The 24893-nt window shown below is 37.1% G+C and overlaps 1 protein-coding gene across 1 annotated transcript in view; it reads left to right on the top strand.

Annotated features, from left to right (window-relative positions):
- The window catches only part of ADAMTSL3 (ADAMTS like 3), a 408397-nt gene that overhangs the window by 128590 nt on the left and 254914 nt on the right, over nucleotides 1-24893 (top strand). The window contains 1 exon segment of the mRNA XM_026448334.1: nucleotides 14318-14363. Within this exon segment, the coding sequence (XP_026304119.1) occupies nucleotides 14318-14363 (46 nt within the window).

The raw sequence follows: 24893 nt of genomic DNA, 5'->3' as shown, positions 1-24893 counted from the left end.
TTTCTTTTAATTTTTTTTTGTCACTGTATTTAAGGTTAGAGATCTTTCTAAGATTTCTGGTGATTGTTGTTTGTTTATTCAAGTTTAAGGAAAGGAGCTGTGAGCTTAATTGGAGGGAGATGTGGCTGGTACATCTCATTGCTTGATGATGTCTTTGGGTGTTCTATTTTGAAATGCTTTGATTTTCCAAAGAAGTCCCTTCTGAGTCCAATATTTTAGGAACCAAGTGAGGCAGAAAGATGAGATTTCAGCATTCAGTACATTAATTTGTATTTAATCCGTGTTTTCAGTATAGTACTCTTGCCCTTAATTGTACTCAGTTATCTCTTGGTCCAGAAAATTGCTGTTTTACCCTCTTTAGATAATAGCACACAGTCATGCCAAAGTAAGGGAGGTCAGCTGGGAGTTTAACCTCTTTTTAAACAAACTTTCAATCAGTCATACTGTTTTGACCCCAACTTCATCCCACTTTCAAAAGTATCTGATTTACCACTTCTAAAGACTTCCGTGAGTTCTGCAGGAGCGAATTGAGTTGCTTCTAGGAATTCCCCACTGCCATCTTAGGATTTACCTTTTTTTTGGCCTGAGAAATCAAAAGATGTCCTTAATATGAAATAAGTAATTTAAATAGCACCATAATTATTATGGAAATTGAATGTATAATATAAAAACTCTTTACCCTCAATCTTAAGGTCTAGATGGTTTCACTGGCAAATTCTACCAAACATTTAAAGGAGAATTTACACCAATTCCATATAATTTCTTCCAGAAAACAGAAGAGAAGAAATACTTTCCAATTCATTTTATGAATCTAGTATGACTTTGATACCTAAACCATGCAAAGACTATACAAAGAAGAAAACAACAAACCAATGTATCTCATGAATATGAAAGTAAAAATTATTAATACAATCCTGTCAAAAGTATTAAGAAATATATAAAAGGAATTATATACCATAACCAAATGGGATTTATTAGAGGACTGTAAGGCTGTTTCAGTATTTGAAAGTCAATCAGCATAATCCAGCTAATCAATAGACTAAGGAAGAAAAAATGTATAGGATCTTATCAATCGATACAGAAAAAATATTTGACAAAATCACTAATTCTTGAAGAGCTCTCAGAAAAATAGAAACAGATATCAACTTGATAAAAATTTAAGAACATTTAACTAATATTATATATTACAATGATGGTAAAAGACTGAATGCTTTCCCCCTAAGGTATAGAATAAGGCAAGGGTGTCTATCTCACTACTCTTACTCATAGGAGAAGAAAAATAAAATTGTCTTTGTTTGCAGATGACATTTTTGTCCACATAGAAAATCCCAAGAAATCTACAAGGTAACTTCTAAAACTAAAAAGTGAGTTTGGCAAGGTCCTGGATACAAAATGAAAATACAGAAATCAATTGTATTTCTCTTACTAGTGATGAGCACATAGATAACAAAATTTAAAAATACAATGTCATTAATAATCATTCAAAAAAGTTAAATACTAAGGGTAAATCTAACAGAACATGTATAGGACTTGTACACTTAATACTGCAATGTGCTAATGAAAGAAAAACCCTAGTAAAAATACCTGTAATACATTTACCCAAGGAGATGAAAGATCTCTACAATGAAAACTATAAAACATGGATGAAAGAAATTGAAGAAGACACAAATAAATGGAACAATATTCTGCATTCATAGATTGGAAAAATTAGTACTAAAATGTTGATACTACCCAAAATGATCTACAGATTCAGTGTAATCTCTATAAAAATCTCAATGACATTCTTCATAGAAATAGAAAAAACAATCCTAAAATTTGTATGGAACCATAAAAGACCCCAAATAACTTAAACAATCTTGATCAAAAAGAACAAATCTGGAGGCATTATACTACCTGACTTCAAAATATGCTACAAAGCTGTAGTAAACAAAACAGAATGGTAATGGCATAAAAACAGACAAGTTGTCCAATGGAACAGAATACAAAGCTCTGAAATAAGTTCATATATTTACAGCCAAGTGATTTTTTTACAAAGGTGTCAAGAACACAGAGGGAAAAAGATGGTCTCTTCAATAGATATCCACATGAAGAAAAATGAAATTAGACCTCTATTTCATACCATATAGAACAATCAACTAAAAATAGACTACAGATTAAAATGTAAGAAATTTAACATCCAGAAGAATCATAGGAGAAAAGCTCTATGACATTTGTCTGGGAAATAATTATTTTACACATGACCCCAAAAGCACAGAAAAACATGGACAAATGGGATTACATCAAACTAAAATGCTTCTGTACAACAAAAGAAACAATCAACAGAGTGAAGATATAACCTACAGAATGGGAGAAAGTATTTGTAAGCTATGCCTCAGCCATGGGGTTAATATCCAAAATACACGACAAATTAAACTGAATAGCAAGAAAAAAATTACGTGATTAAAAAATGGGCAAAGGACCCAAATAGACATTTCTTAAAAGATATACAGTGGCTAAAAGATATGTGAAAAAATGCTCAACATCAGTAATTATCAGGGAAATGCAACCTAAACCACAATGAGATATCATCTCACACCTGTTAGGATGGCTATTAAAAAGACAAATACAACAAGTATTGGCAAGGATGCAGAGAAAAGGGAACCCTTGCACCCTGTTGGCGAGAATGTAAATTGGTACAGCTGCTATGAAAAACAGTATAGGGGTTCCTCAAGTTATTAAAAATAGAGTATCAGCCGGGCATGGTGGCTTATGCTTGTAATCCCAGCACTTTGGGATGCCGAGGTGGGTGGAGCAACTGAGGTCAGGAGTTTGAGACCAGCCTGGCCAACATGGCAAAACCCCGTCTCTACTAAAGATACAAAAATTAACCAGGGGTGGTGGTGCATGCCTGTAATCCCAGCTACTCAGGAGGCTGAGGCAGGAGAATCACTTGAACCTGGGAGGCAGAGGTTGCAGTGAGTCAAGATTGTGTCACTGCACACCATGCACACCAGCCTGGGCAACAGAGTGAGACTCTGTCTCAAAAAACAAACAAATAAAAAGATATGATATGATCCAGCAGTCTCACTATTGGATATATATCCAAAGGAGATGAAATCAAGATGTCGAAGAGATATCTGCACTTCCATGTTTGTTGCAGTATTTTCACAATAGCCAAGGTATGCAAATAACTAAGTGTCCATCAGTGAATGAATGGATAAAGAAAATGGTATATGTATACAATATAATACTATTCAGCCATTAAAAATGAAGGAAATCCTATTATTTGTGACAATGTGGATTAACGTGGAAGACAATATTTTAAGTGATGTAAGTCAGGCACAGGAAGGCAAATACCACATAATCTCACTCATATGTAGGTACTGAAAAAGTTGATCTCATAGAAAAAGAGATTAGAAAGGCAGTTGCCAGGGGTTAGAGTGGTTGAGGAGGGGAGTTGGGGACATGTTGGTGGAAGGATTCAAAATTTCAGTTAGGTAAGAGGGATAAGTTTAGCAGATCTATTGTGCAACAGTGTCATTGTAGTTAATAACAATATATTATTGAAAAATGCTGAGACTGGATGTTAAGTATTATCACCACAAAAATGATAACTCTGTGAGATAATGGATATGTTAATTAGTTTGATTTGTCATTCCACAATGTATAGATACTTTAAAACATCATATTGTACATGATAAATACATACAATTTTATCTGTTGGTGTTTTGTTGTTGTTGAGATGAAGTCTCACTTTGTCGCCCAGGCTGGAGTGCAGTGGCGGGATCTCTGCTCACTGCAACCTCTGCCTCCCAGGTTCAAGCGAGTCTCCTACCTCTGCCTCCCGAGTAGCTGGGATTACAGGCATGCACCACTGTGCCCGGCTAATTTTTGTATTTTTAGTAGAGATGGGGTTTCACCATGTTGGACAGGCTGGTCTTGAACTCCTGACCTCAAGTGATCTGCCTGCCTGGGCCTTCCAAAGGGGTGGGATCATGGGTGTGTATCTGTTGATTTTTAAAAGATATTTTAAAAGAATAGAGTGGGAGGAATCAGCTTACTTAAAATCAAGACTTACTGTATGGCTGCAGTAATGAGAGCAGTGGTATTGGCAGAGGAATAAACAAATGAGATCAATGGGAGAAAATATTTGAAAATGACCTAACAAAGGAATAGTATCTCTATTAAGAACTCTTAAATATCAACAATTAAAAATCAAACAATCTAATTAGAAAATGAACAAAGGACATGAATGGATATTTTACCCAAGAGAATTCACAGATGGCAAATAAGCACATAAAAATATGTTCAACACTGCTGGCTATTAAGGAAATGCAAATTAAAACTGCAATAAGATATCATTACCTACCTATCAGAATAGCTTTCAAAAAGTTCACAACATGAAATACTGGCAAGGATGCAGAGAAAGAGTGTTTCTCTTATTTCGGTTCTGAGAATGTATAATGATATAGCCATTCTGGAAAATAGGCAGTTTCTTTTAAAAAATAAACATGCAACTACCATACAACTCAGCAATTGCACTCCTGGGCATTTTTCTCAGATAACTGAAGACTTAGGTTCACAATAAAACCCGTACATGAATGTTTATACTGGTTTTACTAACAGTGGCCAAAAGGTGGAAACAACCCCAATGCCCTTTAGTGGGTGAATCGTTAAACAAATGGTGTTACATCTATACCAGGGACTGCTACACAGCAGTAAATGGAAATGAACCATTGATAAGCACAACAATCTTGATGAATCTCCAGAGAATTACAATGAAGTTATAAAAATCCAATCTCCAAAACTTAAATACTGTATTTTACTTATGTAATATTCCTGAAATGACAGAAATTATAGAAATGGAGAATAGTAGTTGCTAGGTGCTAAGGAAGAGGATAGATGGGTGGGGAGGAGATGCAGCTTTATAAAAGGCAACTTGCAGGAGCCTTGTAATGATAGAAATGTTCTGTACATTACCTGTATTAATATCAATCTCCCAGTTGTATTCTTGTTGTAGAGTTTTGCAAGATGTTACCCTTGAGGGATCCATGGGGTCTCTTATTATGTTTCTACAAATGCATGTGATTTACAATTATTATTATTATTATTATTATTATTATTATTATTATTATTTGAGGTGGAGTCTCGCTCTGTTGCCCAGGCTTGAGTGCAGTGGCACAATCTTGACTCACTGCAACCTCCACCTCCAGGGCTCAAGCAGTTCTCCCACCTCCGCCTCCTAAGTATCTGGGATTACAGGTACACGCCACCATGCCTGGCTAATTTTTTGCATTTTTAGTAGAGACTGGGTCTCTCCATGTTGGCCAGGCTGGTCTCGAACTCCTGACCTCAAGTGATCCACCTGCCTTGTCCTCCCAAAGTGCTGGGATTACAGGTGTGAGCCACCGTGCCCAGCTGATTTACAATTATTTTAAAAAGAATATTTAATTTAATAAAAAAAAAAAAAAAACTAGAAATGCCAGGCAAAATAGGACATGCATTTAAAACACCACCACCACCACCACCACCACTAAAGCTGAACCTACAAGAAATTAAGGGAAATCCACGGGGCCAAAAAGCAAAGAGTAAACTGAATGCCAAACTAGTAAGTGCATAACTGATTCTGTGCCTGCCCTGGTGATGGAGATGGGATTTGATCGTCGCAAAAACTCAGGCTGTTGAGTTTCAATTCTTTCATAATCACAAAAGATCAAGTCTTTAGTGTATGTGAGTTCACACCGTGGGAACTGCATCCCTAAGATAAAGGCAAGATCCTTGAGGTTCAGACACTTAAACAGAAGGACTACGGGAAAAACATCCACACACCAGCATAGGGAATTTAAATATCTTAGTCTTAATTCCATATGTAAAAAAAATTCCACGTTGGAACAATGAACCTGTTCTCCCAAAATTTGGAATTACGTATATATTGGCCTATACATATTATATATATTGCATTGAATACATATATCCTATGTGATTGTGGAAACATTTACTTGGGAAATTAATATGGAAAGTGATCTTGTAGCCTGTGATATCCTTGAGGTTATGGCAGCAGTGAAAGATCTGAGAGTCAGGCCACCAACCGGCTACATAGGATTCCTGTCAATAGAGCCGTGCTAATGACAAACTTGAAATCCTAAAACTGGTAACACACAAGGAAATACTTGCGAGGAGTAAGCACCAGGAGGCAAAACATTGATGATATAAGAGAGAAAAGCCGTAAGTTATTTATATTCACGCAAAAGTAGCACTTGGTAAAATGAATACTTATTCTTAATTGAAAAATATCAGCAAACTAGGAATAAAGGTATACACTCTTAATGTACAGTAGATAATCTTGATAGTAAAATGTTACCACATTCTCCGTAACATTAGGTGAGAGATAAGAATGCCCACTGTCATTGTTTGTATTCATTATTGTATTTGAGGTCCTAGTCAGTGTAGTAAGGCTAGAAAAAAAAAACGAAATGGAAGGATAACTCTCATTATTCAGAGACTACTAAATTGTGCAGATAGAAAAATCCAAGGTACTTGTACATCAAATAATAAAACTAATAAAATAATTCAATAAAGATTACTGAAAACAAATTAATGCACAAATGAGTGTGCTCTTACACAGTACCAAAAGCTAAGTAGAAAGTAAAATTTCAAAAGGCACTACTAGCAAAATATATGGTATGTTGTAGTAAATTCAATAAAAAGTGTATGAGACTTTTATGGAAGATTTAGAAGCTTACCTAAATAAAAGGAGAGATATAATATGTTCATAGATAGGAAATCTCAACATCATAAACATGCCAATTTTTCCCTATGTTAATCTATAAGCATAATTTCAATTCTAAGTATCATATAGGAGTGCAAAGAAATGAAAATAATTTTGAAAAAGAACAAAATAGGGGACTTGCACAGACAATTAAAATGTTTCTTTTAACTATACTAATGGCATAGGCAGGAATAGCAAGTGTGGCAAAATTGAGAGCCCAGAAACAGATATATGCATATGTGGAAGTTTGGTACATATTGAAAGTGGCCCTGTAAATCAGTGCAGGAAAGAGGGATATTCAATACATGGTGCTGAGATATAATTATTGATAGTCAAAGGAAAATATTAGAACATATCAATTCATGTAAAGAATAAATTCCAAGTGCATTAATCTCTACTTGTAAAAAGCAATGTCTGGAAACATTTATAAAGAAATACAGAAGATTATCTTTGTGATTTCTAGATAGTAAAATATTCCCTAAGATACAAAAAGTTTGAGTTACAAAGGAAATTATAGATAAATTCAAGCACAATAAAAATGTACATCTGTATCACAAAAATATAAACCTAAAGAAAAGACAAGCCATATAGTGGGAGAAAATCTTGACAATGAATATAACTAATAAAGGACTAGTATTTGAAATATTAAGTAACTTCTACTTACCAATAAAATAGAAGCAAAAAGAGCCTAGTAGAAAAGTGAGCAAAGAATATGAACAGGAAATTCACAGAAGATGAATCTGCATAGTAAAAAACAAATGAAAATAATAATTTCACTGACAAAAACCTGCAAAAGCATATGAAATGAGATTGGGTGTGGTGGAACACCTGTAATCCCAGCACTTTGGGAGGCCGCGATGGGCGGATCACTTGGGGTCAGGAGTTTGAGACCAGCATGATGAAACCCCATTTCTAAAAAATACAAAAATTAGCCTGATGTGGTAGCACATGCCTGTAATCCCAGCTACTTGGAAGGGAGAGACACAAGAATCGCTTGAGCCCAGGAGGTGGAGGTTGCAGTGAGCTGAGATTGCACCACCGCACTCCAGCCTGGGTGAGACAGCAAGACTCTGTCTACCCCAAAAAGAAAAAGAATATGAAATGACATATTTCACATTCTTCATATTGGGAAAAATTAAAAAGTTTTAAAATGTGAAATATTGACCTAGATGTATAAAAATAGGAACCTTCCTGTACTGGTAATGAGGGTGAAAATTGGTATGCCCATGTTAGAGAGCAATTTGTCAATATCTGGTAATAGTGATGCTGTAAACACCCAGAACAGAATAACCCTGCTCAAGTATATATCCCAGAGAAACGTGTAAATATGCCTAACATGGTGATATAAGATTGCTCATTGCAGAACTGTGGGTGCAGTTTAAAATTTGAAACCAACTTCCAAATGAAGATTTGGAACAATCTTCATCAACATTTAGGAAAATTGATCAATGAAGAATAAAGAGAATTGATAAATAAATTTGGTATATTTATAACTGGGATTCCTACAGATCTCTAAAAGTGAATGAATTATAGAGTTACATCTGTTAACATGGATAGTCTCAAAAACAGTTTTCAGAGAAACAAAACTGCAGAAATTTTTTTTGTACATTATGATTCCATTTACTCAGTTACCTCTCCTATTTCTGATGTAGTATTTGCTTAACTTTTTCATTTCTTAGGACTAATATAGCATTCTTTAGTCTATTTCTACACAAACCTTAGCCTACATTCTGAAATTTGCTTTTAGGCCTGAGAATCTCCAAATTTGCCTGGTCCCTGAGCTCATCTAATTTAAACAGGTATCTGAGGGTAGAAAACATCCTAAATCAAATATGTATATGTATTTGTGCATGTGTGTGCATATATTGAGAGAATAATAGGTTCTGTGGTATTTCAGAAGTAAGATAAATGCATGTCATTGCGTGTACTCTCCCAGCTTGGTTCCTGGCATAGGATCAGGCCTGTGGCACACCCACTTTTTCCATGTCTAAGAAACAGAGACAGTAACACCACTTTTTGGCTATAATGAAATTAGTTTAATTCAAAAGCATGGTAGCAGGTTCTTTAATAATTCACTCATTCTTGCTCCCCACATTTTAAGCAGCTGCAAACCTTAATCATTCCTGACCCATTCCCCTATTAAGAACTTTCACTGTCGTTTTGGAAGTACTCTGGGATTTTAAAGAAGGAAACCTACTTCCCTTGGAATGCTTATCAGGTCTCTTTATCCTTGAACTGCCTTGGAGACTTATTAAGTCTTCATAAATATTGAATACTTGTGGTCAGTTTTTCTTGGAAGAGGAATATGGAGGTGATTACATATAAAACCAAACTGAAAGCCATCCCAAAGCTTTAGAAAGCATTTCAGTGCCTTCCCTTTTATCAGTGTGCTTCTTCAAATTCATGATTTAGGGCATTCATGATTTAGGAAAATAGCAAATGTAGCTATTTTGCTCATATATTTCTTGTGGATAAAGTTATTTCAGAATTTGATTACTTTAAATAGTCAGTTCTTTTACACTGCAAACCATATGCCAGCCAGAATGTCTCTTTCTCTTGCAGAAGTGTGTAACTTGATATTCTAGTTAAGTGCCAATCATGGGAAACACAGGTTTAAGTTAAATACTATTTTAAAAATTAATATATTTTTATTCTTCAAAACACATGCTTCTCAGGCTTTATGACACCAGTATTTGAGTCAATATATCATCAAATGAATATAATAAATTATAGTGCTATGAACTCCAGGGAAATTTTATTAATGTTTTTAATATATCCTCATGTGGAATCAACATATGTTTTTTATATATTCATAAATTTATGACTTCAAAACTCTTCAATACAGGGTGTTATGAATGTTGTAATGGATAGAAAATACATAATTGTGAAATGATGTTCTTGAATTTTCAAATACTCTTGATAACCATTAGCTCTTGCATATACTAATTACAATGAAATTTAAAACTTGTAAGTAATATTTCTGCAGCTTAGTTGCTTTGGCCCAAAGGAATTATTCCAGAATAAGCTGGCAGGTTCCTGCTTGGGGAATTAGGATTCCAATGTCCTTAACTTTAAAATAACTTGCATTTCATTTTATGCCTGTTTCATGAAGTAGTCATTCGTTTTCGTACTAAATTGTAACCAAAGCAAGCCACATCAATAGAGGCCAGTCACTGAGTTTACTATGTATTAGGTTGGACAAAGTAAAATAGATTGTTAAAAATGGTCGCCAGGTGATTGGGTTTAAAAAAAAACCTTGCTACTGACTTATAAAGGAAATTGAGAAGTAATCTCCCTGAATCTTTATATCCATATCCTGGTAGATAGTAGGATCACCGTAAGACATTGTTGAAGGAAGACTGAGTCTAAAATGGTGCATTATGTTTTGAAAATTCATGACATAAAATGCTCTCTTTTTCATATCAGCATGCTGTAATTGTAGTGGGATTTGTAGTAGAGTTGTACATACTTTTTAGGTTTATATTTTAAGGCTCAACACTCAAGATGCAAATTAGTGACTCCTGGAAACTCAGCTTACAATTAGGACACAGCAGGTGGCAATGGAGGTTAGGCCATTGCTATACACATGGTCTATACTGAAGGCCTGAGACACAGCCATAAGATACCTTTGATATATTCTTTCCTTACCTTTTAGTTTTAAGTTTCTTTTTACAAGAACAGTTTTTAATATAAATAGCTAAAATTAAGCAACTACTAAAAATGCATCTAAAAATTATTTCTGAAAATGTTGAAAGAAAATGCCATTTTTATTAAGTTTCAACAATTTTTGTATTCCAGTATTCCCATCAATTCAAATATATATTTTTTAACCTGTGACTCTCTAATTTGCTTGTTCCCTTGAAATCAGCATCAAATGCTTTTTAGAGGTGCAAGTTAGCATGGTACAAAAAGCTTTTTGGTTATCACTTCACTAATCTATTAGCAACTTCCCTCAACTGGGGCTTTTCCAAAATAAGAGAGTAATTTCAATTACTTCTTCACTTTTCCTATTGTTTATTTTCTTCTTTTGTTCATACATAAAAAGCAAAATGAAGTAGGCCATGTAAGTGAATGCCCTTTTCCATAAGCGTAGCTGTTGTTTCCCAGTAGAATGGAGTTATTTTCCCCTTGACTAAGAGAAAGATTTCTCCACACCAATATATTTTTTTCTACCAGCCTCCCAGTTTGGTGCTGCTTGAATGTTTAAAATTTCATGTACTCTTAGCAAGATTTTAATAAATTTAAGAATAAAATACCTATGACAAAATTTTAAAAACAGAAATATGCAGTACTGCAAAATATTAAGACACAGCCAACCCATTGTGATAATCTGGGAAGATGTTCTGAACCACAAATCACGAAATCGCATCTACCTAAATATGATTTAACTACAAGTTAGGTAATGCTTTTGGAGGCAGCTATAATGCTGTTCTTTTCACTCCAAAATGTCCTTCTCCCAAAGCCTTCTAAATCTAATTAGGGATTATACCACCTCAGAAACACAAGATGAGAGGAGACAATGGGTACAAGTTGCAGTTGGAACAGAAAGTTTAAGGTGAAGGTGGTATGAAATGGAAATGGAGGAGGGAGAGTTTGAGAAAAACTGCAAAGGAAAAAGTGTGGAAGTTAATATTAAATTTCACCGGACACAGTAAAATAGAAAATAACCACTACAGAAAATTAAAACCAGTAGTGTGGAGGAATATCTGTAGAAGATTTCTTAAAAGCACAAGAAAATGTCAATGAAATTATGTATATATATATATATATATACATATATATATATGGAAATCATAGATGGATTAATGAAGAAATAATAGATGCAGAGAGAGGGAGCTCCAACCTCACAATTATAGGCATTTATGGAACAAGAGCAGTAATCAAAATCATAATCTGAGAATAATCAGCAGCACTGTAAATAAAGACCTTGAGTATTCCATTCAAAAAGGCTCACCATTTTCAGTAAAGACTGATGAAACACATGACTGGATACATCCTGATTATAACTTAACTTTTATATCAAATACTAACACAACAAAACAAGAGTACTATAAACTTTCAGGCAGAAACATAAAACACACAAGCAAAGGAATAATCATATTTCTCCTCTGCAAGTCTAAATGTCAAGGGTCAATGAAGTATGTTTACAGCTTTGAGAAAAAAGGATCATGTAAGAAGTAATACCATATCATGCAGCATTGCCTTTCCTGTATGAAAGGCAAAGATTTAATCATATGCCAGCCATACATCCAACTAATTAAATAATATTTAGCCAGCCAAGAGTTAAAAACTCATACATGAAAAAATTCATGTTATGAAAGGACTGGGATTTGTTTTAAAATACTTCTACATCTGTATTGTATGTATGGACAAAAATGAAAACCTAAAGATGTTTACCAAATAAATTTTATATTATATAAAAAAGAATGAACTCAGAAATCCCACTTCTAGGTATTTACCCAAGAGAAATGAAAAACTTTGTTAACACAAAACCTCCATGTGAATGTTTATAGCATTTTTTCATACTTACCCAAAACTAAAAACAACTCAAATATTACCTGGTGAGTGAATAAACAGTTGTACATTTGTGCAATAGAATACCACTCAGCAATTAAAAAGGTGCAAACTAGATACCTACAACCACAAGAATGATTTTCAAATATATTATGCTAAAAAGAGCCAGTCTCAAAAAGCTACATATGGTGTGATTCCATTTGTATAACATTTTGGAAAAGACAAATTATAGGGACAAAACCAACCAGTGGTTGCCAGAAGTGGTTGGGGTGATGGAACTGTTCCAAATATTCCTTGTGGTAGTAGTCACACAATTGTATGGGTTTGTCAGAACTCTTAAAATTGTATACATCCCAAATAGAATTTTAATATATGTCAGTTTTTAAGTAGGGAAAAAGAGAAGCAATGTAATCACAAAAGGTAATATTGGCCTAGCAATGTCAACATACTTAAACACTGAACCACACACTTAAAAGTGGTTAGAATGGTAAGTTTTATGTTATGTGTATTTTGTCACAATTTTTAAAATTTTAAATTTACAGCTACAAAAATAATGTTTGTATAATGGACTGTGATGTAATCATTAAAATAATTTTTCAAAAGAATTATCAATGAAATGAGAAAATGCTTATAATATTAGATTAAAACAAATACTAGGATGAATTAACAGTGTGATTTTCAATCCTGTAAATGGCAGAAACAATGGAGGGTTAAATGACAAAAGAATAAAGTTCTTGGTGATAGGATTTTGAGTGACTACCTCTATACTTCTTGGCACATTACTGGGGTTTCCACTTACTCCTTTTGTAATCAAGAAAAATGGAAGCATCAGAAAGTATATGCAGTGAGTTTAACATTGCTGACTCTATCAATCATTTCATATAGGCTCATATTTAAATCATAGTGGCAAAAAAAATGACCTCCTATCCACTTTAAAATTATTTTGTTCCCGGAGAAATAAATATTTTAATAACAATTGAAATAGTATCTATTGACTTTTAATTCAAAATGATTATTTAAGCCTGTGCTTAGCTTTCCTGGCTCCAAATTTGCCATTGAATTCACCAGGAAAACATAAAGGGAAAAAATATGTAACTCCATTGAAAAATGGAGTGGCGGGGTCCCAGAGCTAGTGGCTGTAGGGGAAGATAGGTTATGTGGTGGTCATCCCTGGAAAATTCTCAAAGTTACCAGTGTTAGCATCCCAAGAATGCTGTTCCAACATGACTTTGTATAATCCCATTTGGTAAGGTCAATGATTGAAATAAAATAGGCTGGGTACAGTAGCTCACGCCTGTAATTCCCCCACTTTGAGAGGTTGGGGTGGGTGGATCGCTTGAGGCCAGGAGTTCGAAACCAGCCTAGCCAACATGGTGTAACCCCGTCTCTACTGAAAATATAAAAATTAGCCAGGTATGGGGGTGTGCACATGGAATCCCAGCTACTCTGGAGGCTGAGGCTGGAGAATTGCTTGAACCTGGGAGACGGAGGTTGCAGTGAGCTGAGATCAAGCCATTGCACTTCAGCCTGGGAGACAGAATAAGACTGTCTCAAAAAAAAATAAAGGAAGCATTGCTTCAAGCAAATTTCTAACAGACACTGTTGTACTAATTAAAGGAAGACAGTGAGTGCCCTGCTAACTTGAGTTGCTTCAGTAAGGGAAGAGAAATGTCCTAGTGAAAACATGCTACACAAATGCTTCTGCATGTAGCTTTTCCCTTTTCATTATAGAAAAGAATATACATATTCACACATGAGACACACATATTGTGCATTAATTGTAATGGTTATATGGGCCCTTGGGTAAGAATTGCATGTGAGTACTACTATTACTTAAAGAATTCATTCTTTATTTAATGTGACACTTCCACAAGACTTCTTGGCCCCCAATCCTTGAAAATTAGTTTCTTAGAATTAAACTTTGAATCTTTGGGGTAATGTGCACTAGTGAAAGTTTTACAGGGTACCAATGCCTTGTATTTGATTTTTTTTTTTTTAATGCTGCCTCTTCTATGAAATCATGATTTCTTCTTTCTTCTTTCTTTTTTCCTTTAGGAATTGTGAAGGGCAGAACATTCGTTACAAGACATGCAGCAATCATGTAAGTCCTAAAATAAAAATATTTTATCCAATACAATATGTTCTTGTTTTAAGTTACAGTATTCCAATGTGTACTCTAAAACGAATGGTCTCTTAATACCCTTTGTGGAAAATTTAAGTATTTCTTTAATTGACAACATATTATGTATATCAAATATCTTCCATTTATACTACCTTTTTAGGCCATATCACATTCATGATCTAACTTGGTAAGTATTTAATAATTTCTGAAGTCAGAGAAACAATACGTAATATCTGCAAGCTCCTTCAAAGTTCAGAATGCTTTTATGTTCATTATCTTACCTGACCTTCGCACTGTCTCTAGGCAGGTGAGGTCTGGTTATTTCTCTTTTGCAAGTGAGAGGACTGAGGCTGAGCAAGGTAAAATTATTTTTTGAAGGTCACATAGGAAGAGTAGACTTACTTGAACTGGTCTGTTGCTATTTCTACCTCAATGTCAAGGAATACTATAGGTGACTCATCAGCAAATCACACAGAAATATACAAAACCCTACTCTTACTTTACATCAGTCAACACTAAAAATAAAAATTCAAATATCCTGCTTTAGAAATTTGAAAATAAGGCTCATGCCTGTAATCCTAGCACTTTGGGAGGCCAAGGCAGGCAGATCACTTTAGGTTAAAAGTTTGAGACCAACCTGGCCAATATGGTGAAACCTCATCTCTACTAAAAATACAAACTTAGCTGGGCTTGGTGGTGCATACTTGTAGTCCTAGTTACTTGGGAGGCTGAGGCAGGAGAATTGCTTGAACCTGGGAGGTGGAGGTTGCAGTGAGCCGAGATCACACCACTGCACTCCAGCCTGGGCGACAGAGTGAGACTCTGTCTCAAAAAAAAAAAAAAAGAAAGAAAATAAAAAGTAAACACCAGAAAGAATCCATTCTATTTTCCATTCAAAGCATTTCCTGGTTATCAGTAAGAGGCTAACTAGAGGTACTTGGCACTTACCTCCTCATACACAAAAAGACCAAAACAACAAATAAACAACTACAATTAGACTAGAGTATCTGAGGGAGAGCACCGTAGTATAGCAAGGGAATGGCAGAATCCCTGTGGCACACAGTAACTCAGGATGGCAGCATAGAGAGGAGGGCGAAGTACTCTGCCTCTACTACTCCATCTCCTCTGTCAGGTAAGCAGAGAGCCCCCAGCAGCCCGTGTTATCAGTATAGACACATGTAGTCCTTGCTACAGGTGAATGTGGCAGTCCTCACAGGCCCTTGGGGGAGCTGTCTGGAGTTCCCACAGCTGCATTGCTTTACAGTAGGAGCTCACATTGTACACTGCCCACCTCCCATGACCCAGGCTGTTATGGCACAGTGACACCTTGAAACTGGAGCCACTGCTAGAGTGTGCTCTACTCTGGGGAACAGTAACCACTGATCTTTCAATCCCTGAGACTCCGCTGTCATTCTTACATGCTCACACAGATGACTGCGGCACCACAACCCCAGCTGTTTAGAACCTAGGCCCAGTGAAATGGTGATGACCCTTGCATCCAAGTCCACATGACACCCTTCCCTGCAAGGAACGGGTGATCCTGCACAGTTGTGCATGTACCTCCAGCTTAAGAACCAGCCTGGTGGCCCTTTCTGTGGCAAAGCTGCACCACTACTGCCCTAAACTCCTGCAGTCTAGGCCATTGAGGCACTCACAGATATTACTACATGGATTATACCTGATGAAGCTGTATGGAGACCCAACTACTGTGTCCACCCAGAACCAATGTGAATTCACACTACTCAACTGACACCATAGGACACATCTGTAGGAAAAAGTCTTTCCTTATAAAAGCTACTCTGTAAAATTGGAAGCAGAAACGGATTCAGCAGATGCACAGATATCAAAGTAGATGCACAAGGCTGGGTGTGGTGGCTCATGCCTGTGATCCCAGCACATTGGGAGGCTGTGGTGGGCAGATAACTTGAAGTCAGGAGTTTAAGACCAGCCTAGCCAACATGGTGAAACCCTATCTCTACAAAAAATACAAAAATCAGCTGGATGTGGTGGCACACACTTGTAATCCCAGCTACTTGGGCGGTGAGGCAGGAGAATCTCTTGAACCTGAGAAGCAGAGGTTTCAGTGAGCTAAGATCACACCACTGCTCTCCAGCCTGGGTGACAGAGCCAGATTCCATCTCAAACAAACAAGCAAAAAACAAAACAAAGTAGATACACAAGACACTTGAGAAAGCAAAGAAATATGACACCTTCAAATGAATGTAATTCTCCAGTAATAAACCCCAAAGAAAAGGAAAGTTACAAAATGCCTTAAAAAGAAATCAAAGTTGTGTTCTTAGGGAAACTTGCGAGATACAGAAGAATATAGATAAAAAATGTAATGAAATCATTTGAATTTACAGTAGCTACATTTGTAATAGCTACAAAAAGTAAGATACTCAGGAGTAAATTTAACCAAGAAGGTAAAAAATCTGTACATTAAAAATTATAAAACATTAATGGCCAGGCGTGGTGGCTCACGTCTGTAATCCCAGCACTTTGGGAGGCTGAGGTGGGTGGATCATGAGGTCAGGAATTCGAGACCAGCCTGGCCAACATAGTGAAACCCCGTCTCTACTAAAAATACAAAAAAATTAGCTGGGCTTGGTGGCAGGCACCTGTAATCCCAGCTACTTGGGAAGCTGAGGCAGGAGAGTCACTTGAATCTAGGAGGTGGGGGTTGCAGTGAGTTGAGATTGTGCCATTGCACTCCAGCCTGGGTAACAGTGCGAGACTCCATCTCAATATATAAATAAATAAATAAACAAAACAAAACATTAATGAAAGAAATTAAAGAGGATGCAAAAACAGGTGTTCATGGATTGGAAAAATTCACATTGTTAAAATGTCCTTACTATCCAAAGTGATATACAGATTTAATACAATCCCTGTTAAAATTCCAGTGACATTCTTCACAGAAAAAAAAAATCCTAAAACTTGTATAAAATCACAAAAAGACTCTGAACACCCAAAGCAATCTTGATTAAAAACAAACAAACACACAAAAATCAAAACTGGAGGCATTACACTATCTGACTTCAAAATATATGACAAAGTGATAGTAACTAAAACAGCATGGCATTGGTGTAAAAATACACATAGATCAATGGCACAGAATAGAGAGTCCAGAAATAATTCCACATATCTACATCCAACTGATTTTCAATAAGGGTGCCAAGAATACACACTGGGGAAAGGACAGTGTCTTCAATAAATGGTGTGGGGACAATTGGATATCTATATGCAGAAGAATAAAACTGGACCCCTATCTCTCACCATGTACAAAATCCAACTAAAAATGAAGTGAAGATGTACATGTAAGACTTGAAAATATGAAGCTGATAGACAAAAACAGAGGAAATGCTTCATGACATTGGACTGGGTAAAGATTTTTAAAATATGATCTCAAAAGCACAGACAATAAAAACAAAAATAGACAAATGGGATTATATTAAACTAAAAAGCTTATGTACATCAAAGGACACAATCAAGAGTAAAGAGATAACCTATAGAATAGGAGAAAATATTTGCAAACTAGACAGCTGGACAAGGAAATAATATCTAGAATATATAAGGAATTCAAACAACTCAGTAGCAAAAAAACCCAAAACAAATCATTTGATTTAAAAATGGGCAAAAGGCCTTAATGAACATTTCTCAATAGAAGACATAAATACCAATCCAGGTGTATGGAAAAATGCTTAACATCACTAATCATCAACGAAATACAAATCAAAACCACTACATCTCCTCATTCCACTTAAAATGATTATTATCACAAAGACAAAAGACACAAGTGTTTCCAAGGATGTGGAGAAAAGGGAACCCTTATATGCTATTAGTGGGAATGTAAATTAGTTCATCGTTTGTGGAAAATAGTATGGATTTCCTCAAAATATTAAAAATAGAACTACCATATGATCCAGCAGTCCTATTACTGGGTACATATTCAGAGGAAATGAAATCAGTATATCACAGAGACATCCTCACTCACGTGTTTATTCTAGCACTATTCACAATAGCCAAGGTATGGAATCAACTTAAGTGTCTGAAAATGAATGAATGGAGAAAGAAAATGTGGTATATATACATAATGAAATACGATGCAGCCATAAAAAGAAGGAGATGTTGCCATTTGTGACATGCATGAATCTAGGGGATATTATGTTAAGTGAAATAATCCAGGCAGAGAAAGACAAATACCACATAATCTCATTCATATGTGGAATCCAAAAAAAAAAAAAAAAAAAAAAAAGCTTGATATCATAAAAGTAGGCAATAGTGGTTACCAGAGACTGGGGAGGGCAGGGGGCAGGTGGAGATTGGGAGAGGTTAGTCAAGAAAGTTACAGCTAGGAAGGAAGGATGATTTTTGGTGTCCTATTGCACAGTAGAGTAACTATAGTAAACAGTAAGACATTGTATATCTCAATTTAGCCAGAAGGGAGGATCTTCAGTGTTCCTACCACAAAGAAATGATAAATTTTTGAGGTGGTAAACATGCTAATTACCCTAATTTGTTCATTATATAATGTATACATGTATTGAAATGTCAAGTTGTACCCCATAAATATGTGCAATTTGTGGAGCCCTAAGGAGTTTAAAGAAAACTGAAAAATGGGCTTAGCTGGCAGAAACAGAAACAGGGGGTAGAGAGGAACAAATGTTCTGAGAAATAGGGTCAACTGCAAATGGCTCACTAGCACCCAAGCATCCTGTTACAAGCATCCCAATCAAAGCCCACGTGCACCGAGCATCCTGTCTGCAAACATTAAGCCCAAGTAACACTACCTAAAAAACTCCCCTCCAGTCCCTGCCTCTTTGCAGACAGCAGACAGCCTTCCCTCTGCTGTATTGCCCATTGCTCGCTGGCAGTGTATCTCCCCTTTTCTTTAAATAAATCTGCCTTTCCAGACTCATTACTGTCTTGGTAAATTCCTTTACTGACTATGTGTTGGCCCCAGGCAGTCACTAACCATGACATTTTATATGTTTATTAAAAATTTTAAAAACATTTCGATCATTGGTGGTATGGACCCAAATCAAAATGACAGGAATTAAAAGGAAATTCTGAGAATCTGGAGATCTCATTTAAATGAGATTGATTGATTTATTTTTAGCCACTTTTCTCAATTGGCTGTAACTAATTTATTTTAAAAGATCAATTACTGGGGCTTTGTCTCTCTTTCTTCTTTCTCTGTCCCAAGTCAGTGTGAGACATCAGTCCTGGCTAAGGGTTTCTAATCTACGGATCAAGCTTTTTCTTGGTGGGTAGGCCCCCAAGTTCTGTGGGAGTAGAAAGCCGGCAGTCTTTAGCAACACCTTTTGACTGAGAGCTCAAGCCATATTTGCAGTCTGTTTCTATCAACGATCAAGCTGACATTTCTATCTGTATCTCTCCACTGGTTCCAAACTTGAATGGGAAAAAATGGGTGCTTATTTACTGGGGCACTCAAACTCAAATATCATTTAGCCAGAAGTAACCAGATTTTTATCAAACGAGTCCTCAGAGGGGTTTTGGAGCACTACACAAATGGCTTCACATCTCTGGTGATTTGAATTGAATCACGCTTGATGTTGAGTGACACACCTGCTTGTGAATGCTGAATTAACTGAACTGGAAGTCCAGGTGGGGCATGTAGGAGGGAGAGATAGAGACCTGAACACAAAGGCAAGCATGTCAGTGCCAACGTAGTCTAGCCTTCCTTTTAAACAAGCATGTGGGTGCATTAGCAACCTCAGAGTTTTATCCATGAATCTTTTAGATCTACCACCTTTTTCATGGGTGCATTAGTTGTTTTTATTGCTGCAGTAATATATTACTATAAACATAGTGGCTTAAAACAAGACAAATGTAGTACCTTACGATTCTGACGGCCAGAAGTCTGACACAGGTCTTACTGGGCTAAAATTAACATATAGGCAGGGCTACATCATTCTGGAGGCCTAGGGAAAAATTAATTTCCTTTTTTTCCCAGCTTCTAGAGGCTACCCATATTCCTTGGCTTGTGATTCCTTCTTCAGTCTTCAAAGCCAGCAACATTACATCTGTTTGAACATTTCTCCTTTTCTTTTTTTTTCTTCTTCTTTTTCTTTTTTTTTCTTTCTTTTTTTTTTGAGACTGAGTCTTGCTCTGTCACCCAGGCTGGAGTGCGGTGGCACGATCTCGGCTCACTGCAACCTCTGCCTCCCAGGTTCAAGCGATTCTCCTGTCTCAGCCTCCTGAGTAGCTGGGATTACAGATGCTAACTACCATGCCCAGCTAGTTTTTGTATTTTTAGTAGAGACAGGGTTTCACCATATCGGCCAGGCTGGTCTCGAATTCCTGACCTCAAGTGATCCACCTGCTTCGGCCTCCCAAAGTGCTGGAATTATAGGCATGAGCCACCGCACCCGGCCTGAACATTTTTTCTGTGGTCATGTCTTCCTGTGACCACAGTTGGGCATTGTTCTCCCACCTGGATAATCCTAGATAATTTCTTTGTCTCAAGGTCTCTAACTTTAGTTATATGTGCAAAGATCCTTTTGCCATGTAAGGTGACATAGTGACAGGTTCCAGGGGTTAGGTCATGGATATCTTGTGGGCCAAGGTGGTGCATTATTTTGCCCACCACAGTGGGATAGCTAAAGTTTTCTTTGGTCTGACCATTTCCTTGTAGTCTTTCAAGAAGAAATTTCAAAACAGTGTGATTTCCAGCAATAATTTGTGAAACTATTTAAAAAATTCATTTTAAACCCCAGATCAAGGTGTTACATTTTGGGATCTCATTCTAGAGTTTCTCTCTGTGTGTATCACTCTGCTGTAGCTAATTCCAAAAAGGAACCTATTATCAACACAAGTGTTAGAGTATTATGCCACACAGTACAGACATAAAATGTAATCTACTAAAATTAGTGCACATTAGGTGCAATGGTTAGTACTTTGGTGTACTTGAGTGAAGATATAATGCCCCTGAAGCTCTCTGGGCCTTGGGGGTTACCTGTGGTCTCTAATTTATGGTCCCGCTGGGAGAATGCAGCAGAAATCTTTCTAGGCTGGTAAGAAATAGGTGCTTGGGGTAGGGTAGGAAGGAGGTGGAGAAGCAAATGCTGCCCTTTTTAGTTCTCAGAGTCGGAATCCTTAGAGAGTCCTAAGAGAGGTTTCATCAGAATGTAGCATCAGTTGCTACGCTTGTCATTGCAAACTCAGAATTTCCAACAAAATTCCTTATTTGCGAAATAATGGAAGGTTGTGGCAGTGGAAGTGTCCAGAGCATCACTTTGTCTCCATGTGCCACAGTATCTGTAGCTGTGCATGCCCAAGCTGTGTTGCAAACCAGAGGTACATAAATGCAGCCCCAGCTTCAGTGTTGATAATCTGTAAGAGTCCATTCCTATACAGGAGAGATTATACAAGTATATTCCTGAATATACTATAGAAACATTGCAAACATGTTGAGTGCCATAAGTGGATGTAACCACAATGAACTTGGAGTATGCATATGGTTACATCTTTTTTTCCCATATAATTATTTGAGCTGCTTCCTGCTTTATTAACTGGGGACTCAAAACATCTGCCTCACCATCATCCACTCTAAAGAGCAGGAGTGGGGACCACTCTGCAACCCACCCCACCTCAAGTGGAGAGAGGACCAAGTTCTGATGAGCATACCCCTGCTGTTACTTCTCACTGCCTTCTCACTGCCATTCAATGCCTTACTGAAGACTGGCCACACTAGTTCAGTGGTTAGTGGATTTCATTTTACCTGGAAATGGGGATGGTCGTTCACTCTTTTGAAGGAAGTTGCCTTTAGTGATTCTAAGATGAGGAGCTCTTTTGAGGGAGACTTACCCCCTGATTCAAACATGCCTACACCTATACTTCCAGTACCGTAAAAGCCCTGTATTAAGGGATGGCAGGGTCTTTTCAGTCCCATCCAAGAGATGTCATCATCAATGGCCAAACTCAGTCTGTATCAGAGAAGTCTGCTGTATGGAGAAGGAAGTGTTTCTGTCAGTGAGCCTTGGAGATCTAACACTGGATCATATTCCAGAGATTGCTAAAAGTTCTGTTTCTCCATGGGAATGCCTGAAGGCTCAGACTCTCAGCCTTAGGACCATGTGCTATTGTCTATATGTGTTGACTTCCTCACACTTAACCCAAATAATAATAATAGCTCATACTTATTAAGTACTTCCTGAATGCTAGGCATTATTCTAAGTGCCATTTCATGAATAAATTAATGTAATCCTCACACTAACCCTGGGAAGTAAGTGCTGTTTTTATTTCCACATTTACAGAGGAGATTTAAATAACCTGCCCAAGGTCACAGAACTGAATTTAACCTCAGTCAGGTTTCAGAAAGTGCACTCCTAACCACTCTACTACACTATACACGGGTATGGAAAGGCAGTAAGCTTTGTCAGATAATAAAATGATGCTGCAGACAGCAGTAGCTAAAGCATGGTAGCTTTTAGTAACACATGAGCACGAGAATTGCTGTGGTATTGGAGGGACATTATACTTCCAGATACCATTGTAGAAAATCTAACTCTGGAACAGTAGGGCAGACCTTCTACATAATCTTAGTTGGCAAGGGCCAGAGATCAGGGAAGAGCAGGGAATTAATTGAAAGAGACGCAACTGAAGGGAGTCAGAGAAAGGAAATCCTCCATGGCTATTGGTTTTCTACTACTCCAGCAGCCTGGGGTGGATCCCTAGCATAGGGATGGATCCGGCTTAACGAGGACAGACTCTGACAGTTGCATTTCAGAATTCTGCCCACCTCAGCAGAAGGTACTAAAGAAAAAAAATTCAGGAACTAAAGAAAAGATCAAGTGTTCTTTTGTTATGAAGTCTAGTTGTAACAGGGACTTGCATTCACAGCACATAGATGAAGATGAAGAAATTCTACTCCTGGTGTGCAGGAGATCGTGCCTCAAATGGCAGGAGCGGAAGGCATACCCAGGCCACGAAGACCACACCACCCTCCTGGAGAATTCAGACTTTGGTTCAGTGGCTTTCCTCGGGTTCACTCTGTCGGGAGATGGAGATTTGGGCTTTGGGCCTGAAAGAATATGGAACAGAACATGTCTGGGTACAGTGCCTTGGCTCCCGGGTGACTGCTGTCTTCAGACATAACCCACTGATCAGCACTTAGCATATATCCTTATAGCCAGAACTGGCCCCTGAGCCTAGATAAAGAACTGTCTTTATCAGGGGTATTTTGGAGCAAATGGAGAATTTCTAAGAGAAGTCATGCATGTCAGCAGGGAGATCTAATACCTGAATTCACTGATGAGTCATTTTTTTTATACCAGGGTTTATAGGATTAAAGGCAATGCTGGAAGAGGCAAAGGGAAAATAATTTTAAGATAAGTATATCATAATTTGGTAAGGATATTTTTGTAGCATGAACACATTTTTATATGAGCACAGAGGGAGGCCTCGTATACTTGCAGAGGGGGCTCCCAGGGCTCCTTCCTGACTTTACAGAAGGGACATTTGATGTGACCCTTGAAGGATCCCTCATACTATGGATCCTATGAATGGCTAGAATCTGACAATTTTCCATTCAGTATTTCTCTTGGAGGTGTTCTTTTCTTTTCCTTGTCATCACTCCTACTCTGGGCAAAAGTCACCCCCTCTCATGTCTGTCTCCAGACCTCCAGACCATCTTACGATTTTACTGTTCCTAAAATGCCATCTTTTATATTTTAGTCCCCTCCATGGATCCTTAATGCTTTCAAATCTCCTCACTTGCATTCAAGGATCTTCTTGTCTTCAGATAAGATTTATCTCTTATTTAAACTCCCAGCTTTCACCGTTTCTGGACAAGGCTGCATACTGCTCCATATAGATAACGAATTTATTTCTGCTGTTTCTCTTTTGTTATGTTGCTTCCCGAATCTTCTCCTGTTTACATCACACCATCCTTTAAATTCATCTGAGATTTCACTTTTCCACAATTCCTTGTTTGCCAATTCTAGTTTGCAGTGGCCAGCAACAGTTTATTTTTATGCTAGAAATGCAGTCATTTGTTTTATAAAATAATCACAAAATTCAGCTCATAGTACAACTTGGATATGAAGTTAAAATAAAATTTTAAAATTTGCTTGTAGCAACAATATTATTTCTCCTGAGTCTCTACTTGCTGGTTATTGGGAGAGAGGACTGGGGAGGGGAATTGCCTAAATGTCTGATCCACATGAAAGCTTGGTCCAGTCCTATTATATAAATAATCTCGTAGATACTGGCCTGTCTCTCTTGCATAAAAATACTCAGTTTATTAGATGATCTTTCATTCCTGGCTTCTCTACATAAGTTGCTCCCATGTTTTACATATCCGCATGGTTTCAGGAAGGGAAGGAGAACTTGTTTTCAAGATGGTTTGGGAAATGGGTGCCTTTTGTCATTTGTTGGCTGTGGCAGCCTTCTTCTCTTCTTTTCTCTTCCCGTCTCCTCCTCTCCATCCTCCTCTTCTCTATTCCTCCTATCCTTCTCCTCCTCTTTCTTCTTTTTTTTTTTTTT

This window comes from Piliocolobus tephrosceles, chromosome 6, assembly GCF_002776525.5.
Source record: "Piliocolobus tephrosceles isolate RC106 chromosome 6, ASM277652v3, whole genome shotgun sequence".
NCBI classification, from domain to species: Eukaryota; Metazoa; Chordata; class Mammalia; order Primates; family Cercopithecidae; genus Piliocolobus; species Piliocolobus tephrosceles.
This window is presented reverse-complemented; position numbering and strand designations above follow the sequence as displayed.